The sequence below is a fragment of the Nothobranchius furzeri genome, chromosome 15 (genome assembly GCF_043380555.1).
Source record: "Nothobranchius furzeri strain GRZ-AD chromosome 15, NfurGRZ-RIMD1, whole genome shotgun sequence".
Classification (NCBI taxonomy): Eukaryota; Metazoa; Chordata; class Actinopteri; order Cyprinodontiformes; family Nothobranchiidae; genus Nothobranchius; species Nothobranchius furzeri.
Genome location: NC_091755.1, coordinates 59,812,084 through 59,833,133, shown reverse-complemented (window position 1 = coordinate 59,833,133; position 21,050 = coordinate 59,812,084). Strand labels below are relative to the sequence as shown.

Here is a 21,050-nt window from a genome sequence, read left to right as displayed (position 1 = left end):
GAGAGTCCATCTGATTGGACCCTTTTTCCTTTGTGATCTTGATATTGTAGCTTTAGAGTTGCGCTGTGCATCATTTCCCTTCATTCATCCCGACCAGACCACTTTGGGTAAATGTTTATGGGATGTGAATGATAACTGGGTAGCAGCTGCACCAAAAGATAATCTTTCATTACCTTGTGTGAAACAACTTGCATACACACATTATATAAATCACGGTACTTGGGACTTTGTCGGAAAATCACTCATTCTATTTTTGCCCACATCCTCTGCATTAACTCTGTCATTCATTATGCATGTGTCTGCCTAATGGAGCTTGTGTTGCTCAGCTGTGTAGTTGTGAGCACTGTGATGGGTCAAACTAACATAAGAGTGCAGTAGTCTCTAAATCGCAGCCTCATGCACAAAGAAAAAGGCTGTACTGCAGTAATTATTTTATTGGTGTTACCCTTCTTAATGTAAAGTTGGATTGTTTTTGTTGGAAGGTATATGCCAGCTAATTACGACTACTGCGTCCTCACACACACACTCGATACAGCAGCACAGAAGAGTTTGCCACCACCACATTTCATTTTAAAACAGCCCTGCTGTTTAGTCAAAATTAATCACAACTAGGCCTGTTAGATTGCTGCCATTTCACAACTTTAATTTGAAACATTATGCACAGTTTTCACAGTTGAATTAGCAGAAAATGTACATTGAGTAACAAGGGGAATTATCAGTGGAGGAACCTGTAGCTGTAGCGGCACTTGCCAGTAGGTAACACTTCCTGTTAAAACATCTGCATTTCTGCTTCTAAAGAGTAGAGAAGAAGGGAGCTGGGACACACTGGTCAGTGCAAGATTTTAATGGATGCAAGTAAAAGCTACTAACGTTTCTTTCTACATTGTTGGAAGAATCTGTCATGGAAGAGCCACAATGATTGATCATATTAGGATCATTCAATCATATCTTTGATTGTTTAAATAATTTTATGTCACATTTTTGCTTGCTTATTATTTATAATGTTTTACACAGAAACATCAGAACTCAATATAACCGAGTTACCGCTGTGCATACAAAGGAGCTCATTGATCACGTCCTTTTCTCGGGTTTTATCAAACCTTATCACATCTCACAACCCATTATTGAGTTTCATATCTTCCTCCTTCATGTCCTTCCTCTTCCTCCTTCCTCCTCTGACATTCACTCTGGATAATTGATAGACAATGAGATCTAATCTGTCCCCCTGTGTCATTTTATGAGAGTTTGGATGCAGAGGGGAGAAAAAAATCCATCATTTCATCTCCTTTTGTCATTCTTCTCTTCTTCCTTCTTTGACGTGTTAAATTTAAATTATCTAAACTTTCCATATATTCTGTCTTTTCTGCACATTGTTTTGCCCTTTTTAAAACTCTTCTATCTGTATTCAGCTTGAGGTTTTACTCCCCTATCCAAGTCGCTTGGTTTTCTTCTTGTGGAAAAAAAATTCATTTATTTTCTCTGAAATGCAGAAAATCTGACAATCAATAGTGAACTTTGTGACAGCGGCCCTCTGTTTGTGTGCCTTGCACTCTTTCAAAAGTGATCCATAATAGTTGTTCTCTGACGGATCAATAACTGATCAATAGTCCTGACTGTCTTTGTTGGAGTGCTGGGCGTGTTGCGTGGTGTTGCTAGGCGCCCTGCAGAGAGAAAACCCACAGCTACTTGTCATTTTATTATACCAACCTTGCAATGTTCTCCCAGTGTAATAATCAAATTCAAAGTCAAAGTCGTTTTTATTGTCATTTCTACCACATGTGCAAGACATACAGAGAAACGAAAATGAGTTTCAGTGCACACAATTCAGAGATCAGACATACATGGGTAAACACATGACAAGAATTGGTGACTGCGGTCATTCGCAACATGAGTCGCGCTACCGTAATAGATAGATGAAAAGGGTGTTACATGAGGATAATTGGGGGTAAGGTAAAAAAAAAAAAGGCATAGCAGAGTTAGGCCCAGCGGGGAGTAACTCTATTATACAAAAAAAAAAAACTCCTCAACATAGAAGCACAGACAGCACAGATACAAAACATCAGAGTCCGATGGGGAGGCGGGGTTGGGCGGGATCCTGAAGCCTCCAATGGGAGCTGCCGGTACGGCGCATCAACCAGCTGCAGACCAACAGGTGGGAGGGATAGATAAGGAACAGAGAGCACATTGAGTTTCCCGCAGGTCGCTGACCTCAGCAGAAGTCACAATCTGAAGGCAGGGGGGGAAGGTCGGGACACAGCATCTGTCAGCATTCCTGCTTTCGTGGGGGTGTGTTGAGCAGCCTTGAGAGGCTGCCTTGGCGTCAGATAAAGGATAAACATGGCTTTGTTTGGTGCAGGCAGAGATAATTTTCCTCTCTGCTTTGGAGTCTATAAGTGGTCATTCATGTCCACCAGTGAAGCCAATTTTACGTTCTAAACATCCCCACATCGTCCGGCGACCCTCTCCGAGATGACATCCATCTTGCGTACTAATACAGGCAACGCCGCGAGGACATTATCCAGCTTATGGTTCACCTCGAGTAACGTCCCAGTCTGTGAGGTCACCGCACGAGCAGCACATTCCATGGGCACGGGTCGCACTCCAATCGCTCCTGTCTTCCCAAATTTCCAGAAAACCAGATATCCTCCCGCTCCAATCAGAAGAAATCCAGTGATCATCAGCCCGAACATCCACAAATCTTCCACGTTCTCGATGGACAACTGAGAAAGGCACATGATTCGCCAGACCTCCCAAGAATCGAGTGCATATCCCACTGCGAATGTCCCCTCGGGACAGGTGGGAGCCCCCTTCTCCGTTCTCATCGTAGAAAAATTTTTTATCAATCGCGTTGAATGACCAGTTAATTAAGTCCATATTTAAAAAAAAAGAGTAGTGGTTTCAGGAGAAATATAGAGAAGTGCTCTGTAGGCTGACAGGACAAGAGCCTTGGGGAAGCAGATAAGGGAGCTGAGAAAAAAAAAGCGTCTGTACTCTCTGAAGGCTAGAGAAACAGAAATAATGTGGGTCTTAGTAGCAGAATTTTAACAGAAATGCCAACTCTGTCTGTTTCTTGGGTTGTATTGTGAGCCCCGGGGTATGAATCCAGAATTCAGCCTCCATCCTCGTGGCTGCCTCTCTACTGCTGCCTTCAGGCTCACTGGATATGTGAGTTGGCGTGATGGCATGTGACTCACGGTCATATATGCATGACAATGCTGGCATTCTGTCATAGTTATGAGCAAATGTAGATATTAAGCCCTGTGTTTGTGCCAGGACGAGATGTGGCGCTGCGGATGTTTACTGCCGTTACTCTGTTTGCGTGCTCCCGTGACACTGATAGTTTGTGAAAGGTAAACCTCAACCACAGCCCCTATGAGAGTGTCTCATGTCAGCCTGGATAATTGACTGCAGTGCATCATGGGAACCCCACCACCACAGGGTTTCAGGGTATATTTATTTTAAACCACTAGCTCTTTCACATAAGGGAAATTCAGGACCTTTCACTGAGGTTATTAAACTCTGCTGGAGTGGAAGAGTTCTAAAAAGTTCCCCGATTTACCCCCGACATGTTGAACAACTTCACAGCACTGGGCTGTTAGTTTAAGCACCAGGTTTAATGTGTTACACAGGCACGGCGAAGCGTCACACTCTGGAAAATTACAAAGAAACGAGGGTGCCGGTGATATTTCCCCCCCTGCTGTTATATAAAACTTAGACTGCCAATAGAAATGTTTATCACTGAGGTGAAAAGGAGGTTCTGGAAGGAGATGCTCCCTACATTTCTGGTGCCATAATGCACCATAGCATCCCCTTTGCCATGCCCAAAATAGTTGCATCGTCCTCAAAGGGAAGGGCTAAAGCGAGCACGGGCACTCCTGGGTTGTTTCCAAGGTTATGCAAAAATCAAACTTCTCCCGAATAAGCCTACACAGCAAAATAACACACACAGACTAATTTAGATGCTCTCTTTATTTATTTTTTTTAGGTAAATGAATAATGTTCGGTGACGCCATGTTAATCTACTGTGGGATTTGACTTGGAACGACCTTCCGGGGTGCCGTACCTAACATCTTAATTACCTTTTCAAAAAGGGAATACCTCTGAGATTTAGCAGCCCTTCTGCACGGCAGATATGCTGCTCAGTCAAGAGGAGGTGATATGAGGTTACACTTCACTGGGCTGAGTCATATTGACCTATCTACCCTTCAAACACACACACACAGCCTCACAAACATTTCTGTGACGCTTTACCCTTGATTTTTCACACCTCTACCACCAAATGCCCTTTTTCATGTCTGTGTTTTCTAAACATGTGAAACTGAAGGTAAAGATTTCCAAGCTTTTGAAAATTCATATTTGTTACAGGATGCTCTTCGTTTTTCCTCTCCCGCTCACCTACTATACTCTCCATCATTGCTCATCTCTGTCACCCCTCCCTTGATTGAAAGTGATAAAAGTCACTGGTAAGGGCAGCGAGAGATAATACACCACCAGATAGTGACAGATAAGCAGCAAAGATCTGGCACTTGTTCAGGCTCATCTGATGCATGTTTAGACTGGTGACAAAAGGTGAGAGCTAACTCGTCAATCTGAATGGAAATGATGCTAATCTCTCCAACGATTTGAAGACATTTTGCACAATTTCCATTTTCTTGAAGCTTCATGTGTCTGAAAGCGAGCACAAATGACACAGTGTCTGTTAGAAAAGAGATGTCAGTTGGAGTTGCATGGATATTTAATTATCTTTGGCTGATCTTATATTCTCTATAGTATCCCAAGCCAGGTGGTTAAGCCAGACAAGTCCATTAAAGATGGCAGAATGAGCTCTTTGAGAAGGAGAGGTCCTGCAATGAGGAAGGGTTTAGATTTCAGCTGATGAGGGAAGTCATGATCCAGCAGTTTGTCATGTAAAAGTTTACTTTGGGATATTTGTGGTTTAACCAGAAGTTTTAGCTGGAATTAAGCTGTCTTGTGCTTTTTACCTCGATGCAGTTGGGTTTGCTTGGCATAGATCCAGGGCTAATTTACAGCTCAGCGCCCCCCTTGTCCTTCTCACTCTTGCTGGTGCGCTTTCTCTTGTCTCTTTCTGTGAGATTGGCAGGTCTTTAGGGTTTTAAGGCGCTTAGCTTTCCATGTTCCTTCCTCCTGTCTCCTGCCCTCAGTCTGACTGGCAGTAATTATATCAGAGCTGGGCCTGGTTGATCCGAACGACCCCGCAGACAAGACAACAAGAAAGAGACAGAGATGCTGAAAAAGAGTGTGAAAAGGGAAAAAAAGAGAGCGAACAAGGAGGATACTGACACAAAAGTGGCAACAAACAGGAACGAGAAAAGCAGGACTGCAGCGAGAGAGAGAGAAAGCAATAAACTACAGGAGAGAGGCAGAAAAGGTTACACATCACAGATTCTTGACATGTCGTTCCGTGTTTTCTACCTCTTGTTCTTTCCTCCATCATGGCTGTGTGAACTTTGTATTTATCAATGTTCGAAGAGCCTTCCAGGCTGAGAAAAAGTGTTTCACTCTTTTTGGCTGCAGCCAGGTATTTTCCACCAACCTCAGCTGACATACAACACATTTCAGTGGTTTCTGGTGCGATCATAAAGCAGGAACAGAAGGGTTTCCAGCTGATAGTCGAACAAATATCAAATTATTGTTTCTATGAGTGAGCTGCTTGTCTTTTATTAAAACTTTTTTCACCTTAGTTGTCTTTACAACTTTTTATGATGATGCTGTCAAATGATGGACACAGCAGCACAATCTTTGCATTCAGCTTTGGTCCTGAGTTATAATTAGACTGCAGTTTTTCAGTGAAAAAAATTAGGAAGCTATTGAGCGGAGCTAAATGAGGCTTTCTTCCCCCTCAAAGCACGCTGTGAAATTCTTCTCTCATAAAGAGATTTTTTATATCTCTAAAAATTGAAGGCAACATTTATCAGGCCTTGTTCTACTTTGAGTCTTTAATCAGCAAATCTGTCTTTCCCTCAAATAGTTCGTTCACACAAACAGACCGGATTTTAAAGGAAGTGTTTAATTAACAGGAGAACCCTGCTTCAACCCTGCAGCTACTGACAGATCAGAATTAGGAGGATATTTCTTAGATTATATTTTATAAGTCAGATATGGTATATTTAGAAATTCGCAATAGAGCACACATAGTTTTTATCTTTATCTGTTGCAATTCAAAAACATGAACATCTGAATAACTTTTGGGGTTAATTCCATTCAAAGGGTTGACAAAATAATTACGGTAATCTGTGCAAACGCAAACATTTTATTGATTTAGTGTCATAGACTGTGTCTTAAAATTTCATGTGATAGTAGCTGAGAGTCATCCACAACACAAGAGTGCTAACAGATCACATGTACGTACAAAGTACAACTATCAGCCCTCTTATCCACAGTCACCTTGTGGCCCTCTCTGCAGCTTCACATAGACCGGATGGCCCTCTAGCCACTCCATTTAGGTCCAGTTGATTGAGGACTTTACAGAGTTAGCATTCTGCAAAACCCCTACAGCCTACCTCCGTTTGTTCACAGTATGTCTTCCAACCCCCTGTCCGTAACTTCTCTATAGTGATTTGGAACATTTTCTTTCATTTGCCTCTCCCACATGCTCTTCCCAAGACACAGTGACTTCAAGTAATATTAGCTGTTTTGTCACCTCAGAAACAATGATTATGTCTGGACGAAGTGATGTTTCAGTGATGTGCTTGGGGAACTTTAACTGCTTCCTTAGATTGGCTTGCAGCGATCAATCCACTGCAGTATGGAGACCTGGCTTTGATGTTTGCTGTCGACAGAGCTCCTCTCCAGCTTTGATAAAGGCAGTTCCAGTCTAAAGTCCCATCAGTTGTCACACACACTGATGTGTGTGTGAAATTTGTTCTCCACATTTGACCCATCCCTTGGCGGAGTGGTGAGCGGCAGACACAGCCGTGCTCGGGAACCATTTGGTGGTTTAACCCCCCAATCCAACCCTAATGCTGAGTGTCAAGCAGGGAGGCATTGGGTCCCATTTTTTCAAAGTCTTTGGTATGACCCGACCAGGAATCGAACTCTGATCTCCCAGTCTCAGGGTGGACACTCTACCACTAGGCCACTGAGCTTGTTGTAGTCTGGACTTTGGGCCAAGATGGTGTAGTCCTATAAAAGGGTCAATAACTACTAGACCACCCTTGGAATTTAATGCACTTCCAGAGATGACAAACCACAGGTGAGCTGCCCATTCAGCTTGATGTGAACAGAACTGCTCCTAGACCTTGAGTTGACAGCTTGCCTGCTTTGATGAGTTGTCGTCAACTCTTGTCTTTTCATCAGACTTTTGCTTGGAACAAACCAGATTGGGCATACAGGCGGTGAAAAAAATGAAAACATATTTTGTAGCATTTAGAAATCATTAATATGGACCATGCGTGACTGAAGGTCACAAGTGAGTTTAGCCGAATCACCAGTGTATCAACCAGTCATCAACGCAGCATCTTAAGCTCTTAGAGTAAATAATGTTTTTTTATTTTATTTTTTTTGTGTATGTTTCTTTTTTCTCTGCCTTGTTTATGTTTTGATTTTATTTTTCTCATTCTTCTTTTGTTGTGTCTTCACAGCGGCGTCCAGCTTCAGTTTTTGCCGTGCCTCTCTGGAGCACACGGTGTCTGCTGAGGAGCTGAGCTACCAGCTGCCGCGTCGCGCCGGAGGCAGCAACCTGACCTGGCACGACGGCCGCGGACAGAGGACTGCGCACACACACACTGTCAAATTACTGCAGCAGCCTGGCACAGAGGGTATCCAGGTGGGAATTTCTCTGAACAAACAGAGCAGAAGCTGCTTTGCAAAGGAGTTTTTAATGCACAGGAGTGACTTTCACATGAGGATGGAATCAAACAAGGGCCAAACAAAACTACCCTCTAATTGATTTTTGCAAAATACATAAAGTGAATAAATAAAGTGGCTTGGAGCTAAATAGGCCAAGTCTGCATATGGATTTCATCAGAAGATATATTTTACCAGTAGAAGTAATTACAGGCTGTTTACTGGACCATTACAGATACTTTTTGTAATTAAGGGTGTTAATGCATAATCAGTGGAGCTGCTCTTTGCTTGTTAATCTTCTACTTCTGTTCACTAGATTTGATTTATTATTTTCTCCTCTAACAGCTTTGAGAAAACACATCTTATTAAACATAACTTGATTGGGAGCTGTCTGTGTTCTGACCTTGCTAGCACTACATTGCAAGGAGTTGGTAAAAAGAGCACAAAAATATTTTCCATAAACACAATTGTGGGAATTAGGTGAAACAAAGCGCCGGTGCTGGCGGTTCATTACACCAGCCTACAATATAACAGCACAATGCATGCACACCGCTGCCGTTCCTACCCCTCCCACTTGGTGGCCGGACTGGGGTACTCGCAGGGTTCAGGGGCCACAAGGAGGGGGCCCACAGGCCAGGTCTGGACACCTATTGAGTAACGCTGCTTTAGATCATCACAAAGTAAGTCCCAAAGTACATTTAGGTTCTTAAAAGAGTGGGTTACTCATTCAGTCACTACATTTCCAGTAGTCTCTAGTAAGAATGAATGCCTTGCAGACAGTACTCAGGGCACAAAAGCCCACAAACCCCTGCCTCAGCTGGGCCAAGTCCGTAACCTCACAGCTGAGCTTCAGACGGCAGGATTTGGAGTCTTATTTCTTGATATTTGGACATCTCGCCCAGATTTGATAACAGCAACACGACTCTACCACTGACTTGTAATATGGTTGTTTTATCTCCACAAACAACACAAGCCTGAAGGAGCTCATGACATGGAGTTGCTAATGCAAATAGCCGATGCGTCTGCTACTAATTACCAGACATTAAAACAACAACAGCCTTCCCCGTCAAGAGTCAAAATCTGTGAGTCCATTAAGGCTAATTCACAGAGTGATGTAGATCTGAGAGGATTTTCAAGCCCATGCTTTTCACCGTCTATTTTCCATCAGAAGCTAATGCAAGAGATACAGGTATAGGAGACTTTTTTTTCATGTTCAGGATGCAGGAAAAACTTAGAGTGACTGATTATAATCAGAAAAATAAACTTTTAAAAATGTTTTTTCAGTCAACCGCACCTTTAAGATAAAGCTTACAGAATGTAGGTTAAAATCTTAATGTTGCAGCAGCAGCAGCAGTGTGCTGCTTCAAAATGTCCTTTGCTGTGTTGGAGTTCATCTTGTTGGGGGCATGTATAAGGTCTTTTTCAAGTACTACATGTTTTCCTGTATAATTTAAAACAAAATCACTCAATTGTTGCAAACAGCTTTTGATATAATTTATTACACCCTAAGGGAAGTGAATGTTAGAATTTAGAAAGTGATAGAATGAAGATGTTTAGTTCTGACATAATCGGGATGAAACGTAATTTGCATTGCCGCGGGTCAAATGTCAGGACTGATGGGAAGTCTAATAGTTTCATCTTTTAAATATTCATGGCTGATCTTATTTTACTCTGTTCTGACAGAACCACCAGGGAGACGTTAGTTATGTAATTGTGAAGAAAGGTACAGGAACTTAATGGCTTCTGATGTAACATGCTGCATGGAACACGGGCAATCTGGTACATTTCTTAATAAATATGCCAGAGAATCTAATTCATTTTGCATATTAATGTTCCCCACAGAGAACTGCAGTGACTTTAACAGAAATGAACTCAAACGCTAGATATAAAACCTATTTGAGTGCTGACAGGTGTGTTAGAGATGTTTAGTAGCTGATTGTCTTTAATATGATGTCAGCAGCCACCGCATCGTTTAATTCCAAACTCTACTTTGTGGGAAATGCAATCCCATCTGAAGAGACACCAGAGAAGTGAAAAAAAGGTGGAAAAGATGACTTTTATTGTCTTTTGTCTGTTCTGAAACTGAAACAATGCCCTGTTATTTTTCATGCTCCTGTAATGAAACGGAGCAGATCGCCTTGTGGAGGTCATTTGCTTTGTTTCCTAAATACTGGTAAGGAAAGTTTGCAACAAGACGATTGTAAGACGCACACACGGTTTGTTTAATAATTCATAAAAGAGAGTCCTCTCAGCTATAAAAGGTTAAATAAAAGATGAGTAAAATTCAGTTTCCATATGATTACACAAAGACTGGATAATTAAACCTCCTCCATACCATGAGAAGCAAAGCTTATCACTTCCTTGTGGCGGCGAGTTTCTTTATGCATTATTCAGCAAATGAAAGAGCAGTCCGGCTGTCTGTCATGTGTGTGCGTTCACAAAACACATCACTGTCCATTCATACCTCTATAATTATAGATGCATGTGTGACTCTTGTTGTTGTGTCCGTCTCTTTCTAGACTCATGACTCAATTATACTCCATTAAACTCAATGTGCACACACCGGAGATGGTTAAGTTAAACACGGCCCAGTTTCTGTATATAAGGTAGGACCTGGGGAATCCGTCTTGTGTGCTTAACAAAGCTGATGCAACACATTGTGCACTTGTGTACAAACACGCTGTCAGTGGAGACGGGAGATAATGACTGCAGAGAGAGAGAGAGAGAGGACAGACACATTAGATGTTGTTCATTCATGCACAAACATGGTTGTTATTTTCAGACGTCCCCATTTAGGTGTTAGCAATGCAAATTGGCTGTAGGGACACATAAAATACCAAAGGACGCATCAAAATCTGTTAAATGAATCCACATGGGTTTAAAAACACTGGCAGTTCTGTGAGATGCATTTTTCATTCATTAGGAAAGAAAACATAAAGGGGCTAGTGCTCTTTGGGCTCTTTTAGTCCAGTGTTGGCCATAGAAGCTCTTGTGTTGGGCAGGCGCGCAGGTAGGGTGGGGGATGGGGGGGATCTGTCCCCCCCCCCAGATTCAGATCGACCCCGATCCATCCCCCCCAACTAAGGCCAGAAAGAAAACAAAATCGGAGGTTAAGCGCTTAAAGCTCCTTTTTCCAATTACATTGAATGCAGCACGTAAACAAACACAGACTCCAGAGGCGCCAAAGTGGTTGCTGCTAGGATGCAGGATGAAGCGAAAAAGGCAAGCAACGATTGCTGCGTTTTTAACAACAGTGTAAGAAGGCGGGACCGATCTGTTTGTTTATGCATGTTGGTTATAGATTCAGTACGTTGTTGTCAGTGATGGGACTTACTCGTTAAAAGCGCCAAAGCCTCATTGCTGACTTTAACAAGTCTCATCTACAAATATGATCCCTCATGAAGTTACTACTTTACACCAGAAGATAATGGAGATGTGGAACCTTCAGGCTGAGCAAAGTTTGGGAGTTTTTAGAGCTTGAAAAATGCCTCCCGCCAAGAGGCTCCCAGTCAGGGAGAGGAGGAGATGCGTGCAACATGAAGAGCGCAAATATTAGATAAAACGTATAATTGCCGGCAGGTCTGGTCTTTGTTGACTGATCACTTTGTCTGGTAATGACTGACTCTGATTATGAAGCAGAATATTGACTCTGATGAAGAAATTCACTCATCCAGCTGGGACGATTGACACTGCTGCAGTATCAGACAGCTGGTGCTGCACGAGAGGTGTGTGGAGTTTACAAGCTCCAAACGTTGGGTTTGATGTTTGTTTAACCTTCTTTGGGACGTGATGGATGTAGAAATGATGGTAAAAACACCGCAAACATGACAGACGTATTGACAATGTAAAAATAAAAAAGCCGTAAAAAAGGGCAGATGCCGATGCATTAAATATGGAAGTCAAGTGTGCCACATAATCATAAAAAAGGGTAAAATATACAATTTAAAAAGAGATTTATATATTTATATATAAATTAAAACTTTCCAAATATAATGAAAATTTCTAAATAACGTAAAAATACGAAGGAACATCTGTTTGCCAGGCTGAAAAGTTTGGGAACTACTGCTCTAAGTGATAAGCGAATATTGTTTTTTAAATATATTTTATGTGCAGTTTTTTTGGGCTTTTACATTTTCTGTAAAGATTGGTATGCTGAAAATAATTTAATGTTTTGCATAAAGCATGAGGTTTTGGTTAGTAATTGATTGGAAGAATAACAAATGACTGAATTAAATAGTGGGTCGCCTCTGTCAGTACGCCCCAGGGCAGCTGTGGCTACATCGTAGCTCATCCCCATCAGTGTGTGAATGTGTGTGTAAGTGGATGAATGATACACTGTGGTGTAAAGCCCTTTGGAGTCCTTACTCTGAGAGGCGCTATGCAAGTGCGGATCATTTATCATTTATAGTGTTGATCAGGCAGAGATTTGCTGCCAGCGTTCCACTGCACAATGGCTTCAAACACGTATATAAAAGTGTTAGTTTTTACGTAAACCATTGGATGAAATTATACAAACTGACTGAGCTCTTGTTAAGGTTCTTGCAATAGTTTATGTATGTGTACGTGCGTGTGTGTGTGTGTGTGTGTGTGTGTGTGTGTATGTGTTTGGGGGAGGGTACATTGGAACTTCCCCCCCCCCCCCAGTTTTAAAATCCTATTTGTGCCCCTGGTGTTGGGGGGTTGTGTTGAGAATGGAAAAAGCCAATAACAAACATAATTTGAAAAAAAAATTTTGTATTTGCTAAGGCTGATTAGCAACCGTATTAAACTGGGTTGCCTCCAAAAGCTAATCAGTTGCAGATGTACTTCTGTTGATTACTACCTGAGAGTTTCATCAAAATCCATCCAGCAATTCATGGGAAATGTTACACCGAGACAAATGAATGTATTTTCTTTGCTATAGGTGGATCAAACAGAAACCTATTTGGTGACTGATTTTTTTTTTCTGCGTAATGAACTGTTGTCTACCTTCTGTGCCATCTTAAATTGGATGTTTTAACAGCCAGATGGGGTGAAGAGAGAGAGAGGTTTGTATGTGGCTCATTTAGCTGTCTGCCACACAGCTTAGGGGTAAACCCTCAGATGAGACCAGGGAATAGGTGGAATAACAGAGACGTAGTTTAGAAAGCATGAAGCGCCCTCCTTTTACTAAAGCAGAACTGAGCCTCTTAGATGAAGTGAAGCTCTTTCTCTGCACTAATTTGTCTTGCTGGCTGAGCGAATGAAAAAGAGCACTCTGATTATTTTTCTCTCTTCATTACAGAATGCAGTAGCTGAACTTTTGAGCTGACACCAACACAAAGAAGTGAATTAATGGAAAAGTAACACAAATGCCGAATCCACAATGCTTCTTTACAAAGACACAATTTAAACCGTTAGAATGGCTGTCTGTGGTCAAATGTAATATCCACCAAAAAGTGTAAAATTAGATTTAAATGTATTATAGTAATGCACATATTGCTATAATCTGTACGGTGTTTTGTGCATTAAGACTTAATAACATTTTACACATATAAAATACCTACTTAACCTCAGTTCTGTCTCACTGCTCTGCATGAGCCTCACTACAGGCATCATAAAGTTTAAATTCAGTTTAGATTACTACTGTGGGTAAAAATGCTGACATTAGTTCAATTTAACTGCTGGCAAATGTCCATTTGCCATCATACAGTAGGGTGTGTGAGCTTCATTCACTCTACCAGAAATACTGTCATTATGTTTGTGATTGTGGCTGAAACTGTGGAGGTGGTTCCACCAACAGGGAGCCAGAACTTCACTTGGACCACCTCTGTTGGTGACAACTCCAACATTTTGCAGTTTCACAGAAATTAAAAGTTGAATATGGAACAATTTAATAAAAAGCTATATAAATATTAAATAATACGTCCACTGGGCATTTACAGAATGAAGGTACAGTATTTCCTTTAAAGACTTTAATTTAATTAAAAATAATCAAATATTTATTTTGATGAACATGACACTGGGTTTATGTTTATATCTACCAGCCATGTTATATACAATAGAGGGCACTGTTGCGGGTTGCCAGGTAGTTCGCTCGGCACAGCGAGGAAAATGGCGGACTCGGCAAGTCAAGCAGCTGCTTTTGAGCCCAGAATATGTCCTTATCCTTCTCAGTATGGGAGCGACCATAAAAGATCTATAACCAGAGTGAGTTTAGGTGAAGCCAACAACAGATGGACCCAAATAAAAATTTCACGTATCGACTGCGAACCTGGCATCCCGATGTCTTGTTGCAACTACAACCTCCACACCCTAGATGTTGCGTCAGCATTCTTCACTACTGGAGCTCTAGCTAAATGTAGGAAACACATATTCTTTCTATTTGCCTAATTATGATGCTGCATTTATACGCCTATACAGAATCTTTTAGAACATTTCTGTGTTCCTTTATTAGCAGTAAAGATGCAACAACAGGAAAAAAACTCATGAAATTTACTGTCAGAGCTTTTTTTTGTTCCAAATGCACTGTTTAGTTTTGTCGCTGCAAGCTCCACAGGGCTAAGCATCACCTTGGCAGGCAATGACTGTGCTTGTAAAGTAATCTGTTATGAAGGCCGGTGGTTTGAAAGACCGAAACAGAGAGAAATAATAGCCTGCATTGTCCTTGTTCTGCCACTCAGTGATGCATTGCTCTGTCTAAGACACATGTTTGACTCATGCTAAATAGAGAGCTTTGTGAACACCCCATCTGGCTCCTCGTCCACCCACTGAGAGGCTGCTCGCATTTGCATTAGTGTGAGGCTTTCTTACACGCTCAGTGTTCTGAGGTCGACCAAAGGCAGAGCTGCACAAAGCTGGCGGAGGTAGACCGTTCACACACTTCCACAAAGTTATGCCCACAAGAATGGTCAAGCAGACACACTTGGCCCCCAAAATGCGTTGAAATGGCGCTGGGTGTGTGACAGAGTTTTGAAGGTAATCTGAATTGTATCAAATGTATCAATATTGCATGTGTATAACTTATTGTTTTATACAGGTAAAAACATGTAGTGGAGATAAATCTACCTACATTGTACTTTTCAACACTTTGTTTTGTTTTCTTGTTTTTATTTAACTATTTTCCTGTCCTGTCTGTCTCTCATCTTCCTGCATCTCTTCTAAACTCTCCAGAAAAACTGCTGCCTGGATTCTTACTTTTTCACCTCATCAGTTACTTTTGAACTATGCAGATCAAAAGGATCTCCTGACCGCAAAGCGGAGTGCGCATTTAGATGCTGCGTCAGTGAGGCATTGAAATCACCTCAGCACAGGTGATGAGCTCCGCAGTAGCAGAGTGCCTAACCCTAACCTGCCAGAGCCACCGTGTACAGGTGTGAGCAGGAAATGGGCTACAGGTGCCGCATTCTCCAGGTCAAGCCACTTTTGAACCAGAAACAGCGGCAGAAGCGCCTGACCTGGCCTACAGAGAAGCAGCAGTGGACTGTTGCTTAGTGGTCCAAAGCATTTTTATCGGATGAAAGCAAATTTTGCATGTCATTCAGAAATCAAGTTGCCAGAGTCTGGAGGAAGACTGGGCAGAGGGAAATGCCAAAATGCCTGAAGTCCAGTGTCAAGTACCCACAGTCAGTGATGGTCTGGGGTGCCATGTTAGCTGCTGGTGTTGGTCCACTGTAGGGCTGATACGATTCCTCGAGTACCTCGAATAATTCGAGTACAAAAAAGCCTCAAGTCAAATTCTCTGCCTCGAGGTTTTGTTTAATTCATGTTTAATTAATTCATGGCTTTGCAATCGTCCAGGGTCATGCTTCACCCGGACCGAAATAAGTGATGTACAGACACGCTGCACTGAATGCACACGCGAGTAGCGAATGTAATAACTTTCTCTTAAGCCATTGGGGACAACGTGGACACCGGTGGAGTGTGAAAAAGACAGAAAATGTTGGGACCGTTTTTCACGTTGTAAGGCGGAAAACGTAGTCCAGTGTAAATACTGTAAAATGGATTTAGCCTACCACACCACATCCTCCATGCTGCAGCACCTGACCAGGAAACATCCACATGTAAATGTCACTTCTGCAAGCGGACTCGGAGGTCCGCTATACATTCTGCAGACACTGTGCAACTTTTCATTTGTAGCACTCAGTTTCAGCCCACACTGTGCGTCTGGTAGCAACACGTCGGACCTAAAATGTGCTAAAATAGCAGTTTTTACACAACACGTTGGACTTTTTATTGTGTTGTTATTGACGTCTGTTGTCCCTCAGGATTGCTCCTGGAGGACACAGGTATTTATGAGAGTGGCCGAGGAAAATGAAAGAAAGTAAATAAATGATTTGTGATTAGTATAATTAGACATAACCACGGCAAACATGCTTTCTCAACAATCCTTGTTATTGTGTTAGAAAAAAAGTGTAGAAATTAAAACGGACGTGTGTTAATAGGGAAACAGCTGGCGAGCCATGTTTGCGCATGCGCCGTGAGCGATTCATGAGCCTCCAAGTCATTTTCAGAATCACAGTGGCACACTTATACAAATGCAGAGGGCTAGATGGGGCAGCAAGAGATAAGGTGCTAAATGATGAAACAGAGACAGGGAGGGTTGCTGTGAAGAGAGAAATGAGGGATTAGATGGAAGACGCAATGAGATGGAAAAGTGAAGAAGATATGAAGGATCATGTGTCAGGATCTGTCAGGGTGTTTGGGATCAGAGAGACAGATTGGAGATGTAATTGTGTAACAACAGCAGAGCAAGAGTTCAGTGGGGTAATTAGGGGAAACGGCAGTAGTTGTTTGGTCAGACAGCAGATTGCTGGAAAGATGGAGGGTGATTGTTCAGCATCCTGCTGAGAAACGAAGTGACTTCAGGAAAAGATTAACAGCTGAGAGCAAAGGGAGGTGTGAGAACAGAACATTATATGCATACCATAAAACATTGATTTACCCATTCAAGCACATTTATAGTTACAGTTTTACTGCTAATTAGCTTAGCATGAATCATCAGTCTCATGCAGGGTCCAACAGGCAATCACTGGAAGAGAGGTGTTATCGGTCACAAAGAATCAATTTCACAGATTCCCTACGCTCCCCTGACTTTTAGTTAATCCCCGATTCACCTGCACACAGGGCCAGAACACACACACACACACACACACACACACACACACACACACACACACACACACACACACACACACACACACACACACACACACACACACACACAAAGTAAAAATGATCTGTTCCTGCGTAAAAACACAATCAAAAGAAAATAGCTTAAGAAAGTCAACATTTGTTGGAAAGGATGTGAGGAAGATAACAATTCATGATTAAAGACGAAAATATGGACATCTAAAAGAGCTATTTGGATTTTTCTTTCTCGTGTGTGAATTGATTGTATGACCTCTTCCTAAAGTCATAAATTACACATGCTCTTTAATATCCATCCATCCATCCACCCATCCATCCACCCATCCATCCATCCATCGATCCACCCATCCATCCATCCATCCATCGATCCACCCATCCATCCATCCATCCACCCATCCATCCATCCATCCATCGATCCACCCATCCATCCATCCATCCATCCATCCATCCACCCACCCACCCATCCATCCATCCATCCATCCATCCATCCATTTTCATTTGCTTTTCTGGGGTCGGGTCACAGAGGCAATAAGCTGAGAGGCCCAGACTTCCCTCTCCCTTCCTAAGGCGTTCCCTGGCCAGCCGAGAAACAGAGTCCCTCCAGCGCATCCTAGGTGTTCCCATAGGTCTCCTCCCAGTTGGACATGCCCAAAAAACATCACCTGGGAGGCATTCTAGAGGCATCTTAACCCTGATACCTCAACATGTGACTGTTTACATTTATAATATGTTTACTTTATATTTCACTTTATAGTTTAGACTTGTCTATTCACCATGTTTACATTTATACTTTTACATTTTTTCAACTTAAACTTGGTGTGTGCAAAATACGTGTGTGTGTGTGTGTGTGTGTGTGTGTGTGTGTGTGTGTGTGTGTGTGTGTGTGAGAGAGAGCCTTGTAATTTTATTTTACTTATATTTTACTACCTCCTTGCGTGAGCTGTCTTTAATGAGTGCAAAGTCAATTTCATTGTACACCTGTGCAATAACAATAAAAAGATCTTGAATCTGCCTGAGCCACCTCAACTGACTCCTCTTGATGTGGAGGAGCAGCAGATCTCCTCCAAGCCCCTCCCAGATGACCAAGCGTCTCACCCTATCTCTAAGGGAGACCAGACACCCTGCAGAGAAAACTCATTTTAGCCGCTTGTATCCGCAATGTCATAAATAAAATCTAGCAGCTTAACGAAACAGAACTTTTTTTTTGTTTCCGTCTGCACAACATTAACCAGTATGAAGATTAAAGAGCTGTCCTCTAGGCTAACAATCTAAATATTGTTAATCACACATCATATTAAAAGTGAAGGAGATTCCACCACTCATCGTTTTACCACAATCAAATGTTTTGTTGCACCAGCATTTTTCATCAACTTCTCACTTTTTTTTCTCTTTGTTTTCGTCCCTCCTTCCTCCATGATAAACCTCCACTCCGTATGACCCCCACCCCCTCAAACTCTTCGCAACGTAACAAATGAGAGACCTCCTCCAGCTGGATGGAAGTAGGTCTCAGGAGGAACTGGGAGGTAGCAAAGGCTGAGATGGACGAGATAGAACTGGCCAGAGGAGATACAGTCTGATGGATGGCCAACAAATGGAGCGAGAAGAGCAAGGAAGATAAAAAAGAAGACAGAGGGATGATTGGGAGCTATCATTGCTTTTCCCTCCTGTCTGGCTTGCTGATGATGAAGGCTATTATTCATAGAAGCAGTAGTCTGCTCTCCAGCTCACCATCTTCTGTCTACTTATCTCTTTTGTTGTCAATGTTCACCTTCACTATCTGTTTCTCAATGCCATTTGTTTCACACTAAACAGGAAAAAACATGTGAACAATTACAAACTAATGATGAGTTAATTAACACAACTCTAGCATTTGTTTGTTTATCAGCGGAATGAGGTTTATTTATTTATTTTCAGCAGTAATGAGCCAGTGTCGCTGTTCTTCAGCTATAATTAAGGATAAATGATTACAGATTTCCTGGTCATCTGTTTGAAAGCATAATTACTATAAAAATGGGGTTTATCATGCACAACATCTGCAAGTCTATTTAATAATATTAATTTGAACAAGTTGATTATTTTCACAAATTCACTGCACTTTTCCTTACTAGGGTCATCGGTGGATGGTGTCTGTCAGGTGAGAGCTGGGGGACACCCTGGACAAGAGTCCAGTCCATCACGGGGTATACAGAGACAAACAACCAGTCATGCACACATTTATACTCAGGGACAATTCAGAGTCTCCAGTTAACCTGACATACATGGTTTTGGTCTGTTGGAGGAAACTAGAGAACACCCACACCTGCATGGGAGAACACGCTAACTCTGTGGCTGTGCAGACAGGATTTCATTCAGCGACCTTCTTGCTGTGAGGCAACAGTGCTAACAACTGCATCACCATTACCTGAGAGATCTCAAAGCAGCATCATCTATGTGCTCTCTATCATCTTATAATCTTGAAGGGGCCATGTCATGGAAAATCCACTTTTCTGAGCTTTTTACCCAAGCGACATTCTCATTTCCTCATGAGAAATACCCATAAACCCTTTTTTGGCTGCATTCATGCATTTTCCTGCCTCATCTTCATTTTTTTTTTATTTAAGTTCCTGCCTGCAATCAGAAAAAAGTAGCCCAAGTGCTTCATCAAGCCCTGCTCCTCCCCTGAAGCTATTCTCTGATCTGGAAGTTTAGCCAGTGTGAGTCCATGTGAGGTGAGCAGAGTAGATCAATTAAATGCTGTTTGGAAATGACCTAATTCAAAGATCTTTAGAGACACAAAATATTTTGCAGAAAACAATCAACAAAACTAAAATATAAAAAAATGAAATCTGCTTCGGCTGGCTAAATGAATTGCTGCCGACACAGGGAATCAAACCGGCTTCAGCATATGGCAAAACAAGATGAAAAGCACATGTTTTAACCACTAAACCACCACCAATACAACTGTTGATGAAAGGGAATATGATATTCTTGTTATTTTGCTGGAGGTTGCACTCCCAAGGAATTTTGACCATAATGACTGTAGAGCAGGGGTGTCATACTCAAACTCACACGGGGCCGAAATGAAACTCTGGGACGGAGTCGAGGGCCAAACTTAATATTTTTTGAAAAAGTGACGGCAAATTTGCACATTTTCTTTATCAACATATATGCAATTTTGAAACTTCTAATTAGGAAACAAACTTATTTTTGCATTAACACTGAATGTGGAATAACCAAATTACACACGAGCAAGTCAGTTTTAAATAAAAGGCATCAGTGGTGTTCATTACTTGTGGTATAATCAGCATTTTTTAAATCTATTCAGGATTTATGTTTTCTTGTTTATTCATTTTTCATATTTTGTATTCTTTTTTCTCCTGTAATAAGTGTCATCGCTGCTGTGACGTCTAGCTTTCCCCACTGAGGAACAATAAAGGGATTTTCTATTCTATTCATCTATCTGCAGCCTTTCCACTTCCTGTTTACTGTAGGTTAAATCTTTTCTCACGGGCCAACAACAAAATAAAAATATCATTTTATCTTAAATGAAAATACAACATCTCACTCGTTAACTTTCATGTTTTGGAGCAGAAAAAGAGCATAAAACCAACATATTTAAAGCTCAGTTTGCTCCACTGGTTTACTGTGATGCTCACCTGTTCCAGCCAGATACCTGCATCATGGGGTTGATCTGAGCTGAGGAGGAGACTCCTGTTGTTTTGTTCATCTGCATCATAATAATGACAACATTAGATGACAACAGGTGCTCACATAGGTTTGTGCTGATGAACATGTCTGAGCAGCTTGACCACGTTGTTGTGTGTCGGGGAGGAAACACGACAGCAGCCACAGAGACATGCTGGTTTGAGCGTGTCGCTGCTCGCTGGAGTTATATCAGCTCTGTCTGGACGTTAGTTGGAAAACTTTCTCTTTCAGTCGTGAACACATTACTGAGCGGCTAGAATCTCCGTTTCTGGGCTTCAACGTCAGAAAACAGCTGAGTAAACTTGGCGCTGCAGACACCGGCAGCAGGCGCTGGAAAAAAACACAAAGGAGGGGGCGCGTCGGCTCCGCGCTGATGCCACAAAGCATAATGGGAGTTGAAGTCTTTGCGGTAAAATCGGCCAGCGGGCCAGTTTTAATATATTTTTTAAATT

The 21,050-nt window shown here is 41.9% G+C and overlaps 2 protein-coding genes across 2 annotated transcripts in view; both read left to right on the top strand.

Annotated features, from left to right (window-relative positions):
• Positions 1-21,050, top strand: part of samd10b (sterile alpha motif domain containing 10b) — a 75,973-nt gene that overhangs the window by 20,101 nt on the left and 34,822 nt on the right. Inside the window, exon 2 of the mRNA XM_015968078.3 lies at positions 7,602-7,786. Within this exon, the coding sequence (XP_015823564.1) occupies positions 7,602-7,786 (185 nt within the window). The remainder of the gene's footprint in view (positions 1-7,601; positions 7,787-21,050) is intronic.
• Positions 1-21,050, top strand: part of LOC139063350 (acidic proline-rich protein PRP25-like) — a 308,451-nt gene that overhangs the window by 281,772 nt on the left and 5,629 nt on the right. The window lies entirely within an intron of this gene.